Source organism: Jatropha curcas, unplaced genomic scaffold (assembly GCF_041381405.1).
Source record: "Jatropha curcas cultivar XTBG-Jc1 unplaced genomic scaffold, XTBG_Jcur_1.0 HiC_scaffold_733_pilon, whole genome shotgun sequence".
Classification (NCBI taxonomy): domain Eukaryota; kingdom Viridiplantae; phylum Streptophyta; class Magnoliopsida; order Malpighiales; family Euphorbiaceae; genus Jatropha; species Jatropha curcas.
The window spans coordinates 2,284-11,962 of record NW_028322534.1 but is presented as its reverse complement, the minus strand read 5'-3'; the positions used below and the strand labels follow the sequence as shown (position 1 = coordinate 11,962).

Here is a 9,679-nt window from a genome sequence, read left to right as displayed (position 1 = left end):
ATAAACATATAATTAATTTTATGGTTGTTCTTTTTGAAAAAAAAATCTTCCCATGTATTTTATGATTTACTAAAGTTACATGCTATATCAAAATTTTATATTTTATATATATTTCTAATAAGTTTTATTATCTATTTTATGTCAAGTAATAAATCTTACATTTATTTTCTAATAAATAATAATAAATTACATTTATTTTAGAATCAGTTACTTGAAGGAAATAATTATACCCAATCAAATTAAAAATTTATTAAAATAATTAAACGTATTATATGTTTGCATATTTAATTATAACTTTATATAGTATATATTAAACCAATTAAATTAAATTACCTTTATTTTTCTATTAATAAAATAAAATCCTTAAAGATAATATATTCTTACCATATTTAATATATATCTTATTTAGTATAATATAATTTCTTAGTTTATCCAATAGAATTTATATTTATATCGAAAACTAATATTACGAATCAAAATTAAATTACATTTAATTTTTGTTGGCCATATGCTAAAGTGATTTTATGCAGAATTTTAATGCTGAAATTATTAAGATTTCAAGTTCCTGCAATTCAAAGATTTTTATTAAAGATCATGAAAAAAATGAAGATATTTTTAGTAGATGAGTCTTAGGAAATATGTAGGATAGATAGATAATTTTATTATAAGTACAAAATATCTTTTATATCTTTTAAATCATTTTGAAGTACTTTTAGTAAATATCATAGAGGAAAAAAGCCTCGATCATTGATCTTCAGGTTTATCTAAATGAAAAAGGTTTTCGAAAGAAATATTTTTGGTGACTATTAAATGAGTTTCTGCAAAAGCTATTCTGTTTTTCTGACAGAGCTAATATTTTCTGTAGTAAAGCAACACAGTTTTCTAAAACAAGCCTCTTCACTTCCAAGCTTTGCGTGTGTATGTGCAAAAGGTGGTCCAACAATCATTTTAAATACAACTCATGCACTGTCTCTTTAATTTAAATGTCAGTAACACTCATTGTTCATTAAAGCAAAATCCCAATGTTATTTATAAAGTCCCTTTTTGTATAGAAATGTTCTCTCCTTTTAAAAATATTGTTGGCATGAGTAAGAGATCCATTCTTAGATTTTCAAATCATCCAAGCTCTTCTTTGCAACCCTCTTTATCTTTTCTTCTCTGTTCTTCCAGAAATATTTTTAAGAGAAAAGAAATTATTTAACAACTTTTTGAAGAACAGTTCTGATCTTAATCTCTGTTTTCAAATCTGTTTTTTATTCTTACTGTGCTTATACTTGCATTTCTCTGCAACCCCCTTATTTCTTTTTTTTCACTATTCTTTCATAAATATTTTTAAGAGAAAAGAAATTATTTAACAACTTTTTAAAGAACACTTCTGATCTTAATCTCTGATTTCAAATCTGTTTTTTATTCTTATTGTGCTTATACTTGCATTTCTCTCTATCTATATAGATTCATGTAATTTATTAGGCTGAGATTGTTTTAAAAAAAAAAAAAACATTTGTGTATAACTTAGGTTGAAAAGCTATGTTGTAAAATGTTATCAAGCAACCTTCTTCTTTAGTGAGATTCTAATGTCTTGATTCGAAGTTTTCTATTCTCTAACAAACAAAAGAGTGGAGGTCGACTAGAACCTTTGGAATCTAATGGGTTAAAAGTTAGATATACATTTCTGATCTATTTCCTTATAACGTTGGTTTGTCTCTTACATTTTAAAAGAGATAACATAGTAGAGGATCTCAAGACGATTTTTGGAATGAACGTAGGTGAGTTAGTGTCGAACCACTACAATAAATTATTTGATGCTCATAAGTAAGCTAAAATAATAATGAGTTAAAATTCATAAAATATACGTAAAATTAAATAATATATAGTTTCGAATTATTTTATTTTATTATATTTGATGCTCTTATTAAATAAAAGTAACTACTAATAGTTATTCTATATAGTTTTAGTAGTAGATAATTAATGATTAAATTAATTATTTGATTTATTCTTTTTTTAACATAAATTTATATCGATGAATTTTATTTAATTGTAATTGATGAGTAAATATTTTTATCTTTTTTGGTAAAAAAAAATTTTAGTAAGACTATGAAAAATGACCAAATGTATAAATATACTCCTGTATTTTGTTGAAAAAACTTTGCGGCACCTCAAACTTTGCAAGTGAACTAGTGCCCTTTAAGTTACGAATTCTGCTAATGTTGTATCCCTCACATCCTAACAGTAATATTTTTTTGGTGTTTTTTTTGGCATTTATATGCAAGATATTTGGTTTGTACAATATTTGAAACAATGATTTTACATTTTTTAACTATCTAATAAGTATAATTGATCTAATTTTAGAAATTTAAATATTTAATAGAATTTTTTTTGCAAGTTAAAATATTTAATTAGTATAATTTTATAAATGAAAGTATTCAATAGGTTTAAAGTAAAAGTTGATGGTGCCATAAAATTTTTTATGTAAAATACATGGATGAATTTATGCATTGGGCTTATGAAAAATCTTGATTGATTCTTCACCCAATCCATTCCGTCCTGTCCCATACACTCGAATTCATGTCTCATCCCGTCGTGAAAAATTGAACGAGATGGGATGCAAATGTCACATCCTATCGTGAAAAACTAAACCAAATGGGGATGCAACTATATACTTATTGAAACGGGACGAGACGAGGATGTAACTCTATATCTATTAGAACGAGATTGATACTTCATATTATATGTTCAAATATTTTGATATGGAACTGAAAATTATTTAATTACTGTTCTGTCGATCCATATACACTCTTTATCTTAGAGCGCAACTGTGACATAAATTTGAAATTTGGGCATTGTAGGGCTAAGTTGATTTTGATTTAGGATATTTAGGATGGTTTAGCTTATATAGATTACGGATTATGGATAAAAGCTATTTTTCTAAAATATAAATAAATTATGCAGAGAAGTAGTACGAAAAATGGCAACAAATTCCTAGGCGACAACTATTGATTACATTTGTCCTTTCTTTTTTCTTTGTAGTTTGGTCTGATCTTATCCTCCGTGCCGAACTGCAGAACACAGGCCCCAGACGGAGACCGAGAAGGAGAAACCCAACAATCAACATATACGGTGGGAGAGATTCTATGCGAACCTAGGAATCCGCTAGATTTAGCCTTTGGATTTGGGCTATGGCTTAGTCGAAGGTGATGGCGACCACGTCATCGACGAATTCTGATATGCCACGTCAACCCTCCTTATGTTCCTCCCTCTCCACCCTACTCGCCGATCTCCAAAACCAAAACCAGGACCAAAACCAGTTCACTACTACCGAACAAAACCCTCTGGTTTCAACCGCCATGGATGATCTCTTAAAAAATATTTATTCCTATCCATGCGATGACCACTCGCCTCTTCCTGGATGCGCGTCCAAGTCCGTTGATGAGGTGTGGAAGGAGATCGTATCCGGCAGCGATCAAAAGAGGGAGGGAAATGAGGGGATAACTTTGGAGGATTTTTTGACTAAGGCTGGTGCTGTTAGCGAGGAGGACGTTAAAGGGGTTGGAGTTCCGGCTCAGATGGAGATGTCTGTAGGACCTTATAGTGTGGATATCAATAATCATGGGATGATCATGGCGGAAGGAGGAGGGAGAGGGAGACAGAAAAGAAGAGCTGTTGAGGAGCCTCCCATGGATAAGGCCACCCAACAGAAGCAGAAAAGAATGATAAAAAATCGTGAATCTGCTGCCAGGTCTAGGGAACGGAAACAGGTTTTCTTTTCTTCTTATTTTTTTTAATGTATTTTGAATTCTTCTATTGCTGAAAAAATTCGTTTTTTATTTTGTCTGTTGATTAGTTCTAGGAGTGCTAAAATAAATGTTTCTTTAGAATCATAGGATTTTGAGAATGGGAATTCTATCTTTGACTGCAACTCTTGGGCTTGGGCTCGGATAGGACTTTATTTTTCTCTGTGGCAAGCAAACTATTGAATTCAAGATCTCAATGTTTTATGGCCATTATACTAATATTTTTCAACTCTTTTTATCTTTGATTCTTGTGATTATAATTTACTTTACTCTTGATGCTTAGGCTCACACAATTGAGCTGGAGTCTTTGGTCAGAGAACTTGAGGAGGAGAATACCCGGCTATTAAAGGAAGAGGTAAATATTTTTCTTTGATTTCGGAATTTGCAGTCGCCCTTAGATGGTGCATTTGTTCTTATTTTGTTATACAGTTGGGTCCATTATTGGTGAAAATGGTGGGGGAGGGGACATTAACTTCTTTGAGCAATACTCAGTACAAGAAACAACAAATTGACGAAATTTTTAAGACTGGAAAGTTGATTAACAAGTTACAGTATGAGTATTTGTAGCATAATTATTAAAGCTGCAATAGGCAAAGCCATGGCACTAGAACACCTGAGTGGCATAAGGTGTACCGTATGAGAAAGCATATAATCATATACAAGATGAGTTTAATTATAACAACATAAAACATAGTAATAATTTTGAAAGCCAAACAAAATAGAATTATTTTTTAACCCATGATCCTAATTCAAGTAAATTAGAATAATCCATAATACTGATAGGGTAAAGAATTGGCCTAACATACAAAAATACCTTTTAACTCATCAACCTAGTGCAATATCACTCTAAAATGACCTTTGTGTCCTGGGCATTCCATTTTTTGGCACTTAGATATATTAGCAGCCCAAATGAGATTAAGGTTGGGGTTTAAAATAAAAAAAATATTTATGTGGCCCCACTTGACTGCATTGGGTTAAGTTAACCAAGGACAAAATAAATCAATATGCACCATTTTGTTCGAAACCCAAATCAAAATTTCTCTCTCTTCAGCCTGGCATTGCCCACTTCAGCTTGACATCACCCTATCAATCTCGATAGTCTTCTTCTCCCTGCTGTCAAACTCATCGCCATTGAAGCTTCTCTACATAGTAATGGTAGCTTAGACTGTAATTGAACCTAAATAATCTTAGTGATGAGAGTAAGCAATTTTTACCTAGCATCTTATATTTAATTTATAGCGCGTAGTTGTAAAAAACTGCATCTCCATGTTACCTCTTATGCCTACTTTTTCTATTCCCTTTCCATCACTCAAAGAGTGACCATTAAAATAATTAAGCCTCTCTCTAGCTTAATTTAGTTTCAAATGTCTCTCTCTGATGGCGATCTCTAAACTCTCTTTTTGTTTTCCATTTTTCTTACTCTTAGTTTAAGAATCAAAGCTCAAGTGGATGATAAAGGATTGAAGATAATGGCTGACTATGTACAATGATTTGTAAGAGAAAGGTGAGTTTGATAATGGATTGATAGATTTAGATAGTGACAAAGAAAATGTGAGAGAGGTGATCATAGATCTTTGTTTTGGAGAAGAGTTCATTATTATCTCTCTTGTGGGGCTCTGGCGGCTAATAGAATTCCTTGCCCTCCATGGTCATGTAGATCTTATTATACTCATAATTGATTCAAATCTAGAACTAGTAATAACCCTTATACCAGAGGCTCTTCTAGGATTACTCGTTGTAGAAGATGAAAAAGAGCCTTTGCTTATTCGGTTGTGGATTTGTTTTGTTTGGGGATCTTCTTTTTTTTATCTTTTTGGATGATTAGTGAGGATCTGTGATATGACTAGTAGTAGTAATTTTTGCACGTGCAAGCTAGTAGTAATGTGATTACTTGCATTTTGCAAAATTTTTTAAAGTATGTGGGTTAAGTTAGTTAAGGTGGTCAAATGGGCCGCATAAAACCCTAACCCTAATTTCATTTTGGGGTGCTAAAATATCTAAGTTTCAAAACAATGGTGCCCAGGAGACAAAGGTAATTTTGGAGTGATAACAAATAAAAAAGTTTAGAGTACTTTTGTATGTTAGGCTCTAAAGAATTGAGCTGAAAAACAATGTAATTGAAGAATGTGTTTTTGAGGTTCTTGATTGGCTATGGAAGGATGGTTATAAAGCTAGTTTGTTTTCTAAATATATGTTAAACATCCTAAGATATGTTTGTATGTTGTATGTATATGGTAACACATATAACACATATGGTAATCATCTTAAAATTGAGGAGGATTGAAGACATGATTTATTTCAATTAATTGTCATAATTTGCTATTTCCTTTGTCCCACCTCTTTTGGCCTTAAAGTGAAGAAGTAGCAAGCTACACCTCAATGACATTGCTTGTATCTTAGGATTTGAGGTGCGAGGGGCTTTGCCTATAGTGCCTTGCACCTGAAGTGCAACTTTAAAACTATAATTGATACACTTAGAGATCCAAAACTTTTAAGATATTGGGCTCATACAACTGGTCCCAACTCTTCTCCAGTTTGGATTGCTTGTGGGAAAATTGACATTTGGTTTGGGTACTAAAAAATGTAAGGGCAAAGAAATGAAAAGAAATGAAATTAAGTTTCTCTTTAAGATGTTTTGGTCTCATTAAAGGAAGTTAAATTTACTTGTATTTGTATATGTACTCCTTTTGTTTCTTTCATATTTGAATGGTATAGTAGAAACTAGAAAATCCATTTGACTTATTTCTTCTTATTCCCTTTTGAAATGGGAGGAAATAAAACACGACTTTTTAAAGGGATATCGAGAAGCACAATTTCTCTGGATTCTATTATTTTCCCTTCCCATTTTAACGCCCAAACAATGAAGAAATTAAGCCATTTTGGCAAAAGGATTAATGCTTTCCACAAGGATAATAATAAGTTCCAAAGACCTCCAATTAAGCCCGTCACGCCCGATTTCAACCACTAGAGGAATTGCTCGCTTTGGATCAAGCACGGTTTTGTCCCGCAGGTGAAATGAAAAACTTCCCAGGAGGTCACCCATTTTAGGATTTCCGTTAAGTGAGCACGCTTAACCTTAGAGTTCTTTCAACTCTTCAAGCCATTCTACCAAAAGACACTTCTGATGATTAGTTTTCTCCTTTTCGATATATGATCTGATTTATTTCTGTGTCCCGCATTCCACCACTCATAGCTAGCTTGCTATCCTAGAAGCTAGCCAGGAGCTTTGCTCTACCCGCCCTCTTAGGATTGTTTTGCCAGGTCGGGATGTCACAGGCCTACCAGCTTCCGCGTGGTTCGTCCTCGAACCATACATCTACTGGAGGTGGTCCGGCTCTGATGCCAATTGTCACGCCTGACTGCAACCACTAGAGGAATTATCCGCTTTGGATCAAGCCAGTTCCATCCCATACTGGATTGGTAAGACCTGCAAGGTTTTGTCCCGCAGGTGAAATGGGGAACTTCCCAGGAGGTCACCTATCCTAGAATTTCCGTAAAGCGAGTATGCTTAACCGTAGAGTTCTTCCAACTCTCCAAGCCATTCCACCAAAAGGCGTCTCTGATGATTAGTTTTTCCTTGTTCGATATATAATCCGATTCATTCCTGTGTCCTGCATTCCACTACCCATAGTTAGCCTGCGATCCTAAAAGCTAGCTAGGAGCTTTGCTCTACCCGCCCTTTTAGGATCACTTTGCCAGGTCAGAATGTCACAGAGCCATTTTGGCAAATGCTAGAAATTAAAATTTTGGAGGGTATTGGAGAAAAAGTAGTTCGAGTAAATATATAAATATCATTAAGGATATATGAAGATGTAGTGACAAGTGTGAGAACAATGGGAGGGGAAAGAGTTCATAACTGCAAGACCGGGATTTGCCTTGAGTCTTACTTGTTTACTCTAGTTATGAATGAGATAACTAATATTACACAAGATGTTCCATGTTAAATGTTATCTGCAGAAAATATTCTCCTAATGGATGAAACTATTGAGAAAGTAAATCAAAAGTTGAACCATGGAGAAGCACTTTTGAGAGGAAAGGTTTTAGGTTAAACAAAAGTAAGATAAAATACAAGCACTACGAGTTTGGCCTTAGTGAGAAGAATGAGGTGTTGAGATTGGATGGTTTTATGGTACCCAAAGATAAGCAATTCAGATATTTGTGCTGTGTTTTTCAGAATTGTGGAATGCCATATGAAGATGTAATCCTCTAAACTAAAATTGGATGGATGTAATGGAGGATTGCTACGATGTGCTATGTGATAGAAAGATATCTAACAAAGGGCAAGTCCTATGGAATAATGGTGAGATCTACGATGTTATGTGGGAGTGAAGTTGGACTTCAAATGTCCAACGTATTAACAGATAAATATTGTACAAATGAGGAGGTTGAGATGGATTTCTGGGCAGATAAGTATTGTAAAAGATTATAAATAACCACATTCGACAAAAGGTGCAAATAGCATAAGTTGGAGATAAGAACAGAGGAAGGATGTCTGATATGGGTTGGTCATGTCCTAGTAGGCTTCCATGTCCTCTGGTTTATAAGTGTGTTACATTGATGATGGAGGGTGCTAAAAGGGAGTAGAGGTAAACCTAGAACCAAATCGAGGAAAGTTGTTTCAAAAAAATTTAGTACTTCTTGACATTAGTGCGAACTTGGGATTAATAGGCTGGAGCGGAAAAGGATTCATATAGCTGACCCAAAATAGTTTAGGATTAAGTCTTAGTTGTTGTTGTTTGATACAATCATGAATGTATGACTTTGTAAGACTCCACTAAATGTTCTTCCAAAAGAAGCTCAATGTGTGATATCTAGACCATAACTCTTAAGTTTTTAAGGTGGTGTTTGATATTATCTTAATGTAAAATTTCCATGACATTTTGGTTTTAAATTATTTGATAATGCTTATCTACATGTTACCTAAAAGTTTCGATTAAGCTAAAATTCATTTAATCTGAGAAGTCAAAAAATTTAAATTAAAATTTGAATTCATTACAACCAAAACTTTGTCTTCTAAACAATTTAGTAATTTGGGAATTCTGCATTTCTATTCAGTAAATGCTTGAAATTCAGTTCTTAAATTTTTAACACTCTATCAAATACCACCCAAGTCTAAGATTCTTTTTTTCTTGATTTTATTGTCATCTGTATCATTTTCCATAGGCTAGAGAAAACTCAACAATGAGCTTAAAATGTTATAGTAAGTAGCAAATAGATGATATATATTAGTGCATTCTTATTATTGAAAATTGAAAATTGGATGCAAACTAAATTTTGCATTATCAGTTGTTGATAGCGATGATAACTCTTTAAAGCTTCCTTTGAACTTGGAATGAGAAAGTTCGTCTCTTCAACATTAGCTAGAGGCAATTTAAATTCAACATCTTGTACAGTAAAGTTATTCCTTTGTCCCTTCTATTTTTCCCCATTTTGTACGTATAAACTCTTGCATTCAGAGCCACTATTAGATTTTTATATTTTGTCGAATCCCATGATTGGATTTATTTTTTCACTGTAGCAATTTGAATCTATTGGGAAAATGAAAATGTTCCTAGATTGAGCAAATTGGCAGAGAATCAGGCTAATCAATCAGCTCAATTGATTCTTTCCTTATTCTAGTCCATAAGACAATAAGTTCAAACCTCCAAATTTAACTTCCATTTTACCGGCAACCACCCCCAAATAATTTATTGTAATGTTGTGATGTTTTAGATGCATATTTTTTTGACTTTCTAATTTAACTCATCATCCCTTTTCTTTATTATTTATTCTTTCAAGTATGATAATTCAGCTTTTGAGAATTTACATTGAATAGTATGATTTAATTCTTGATTTGCAATTTGAAAAATGAGGATTTGGATTCTCAATTTGGTTCTCATTTTGACAAA

The 9,679-nt window shown here is 32.8% G+C and overlaps 1 protein-coding gene across 1 annotated transcript; it reads left to right on the top strand.

Moving 5' to 3' along the window:
- The first annotated feature begins 2,935 nt into the window (after positions 1–2,935).
- Positions 2,936–5,289, top strand: LOC149491724 (G-box-binding factor 4-like). Its single transcript, XM_089717079.1, has 3 exons — positions 2,936–3,755; positions 4,075–4,146; positions 5,218–5,289. Exons 1-3 carry the CDS (start codon positions 3,195–3,197, stop codon positions 5,242–5,244), a joined length of 660 nt encoding a protein of 219 aa, XP_089573205.1. The 5' UTR covers positions 2,936–3,194; the 3' UTR covers positions 5,245–5,289.
- Positions 5,290–9,679: the final 4,390 nt, after the last annotated feature.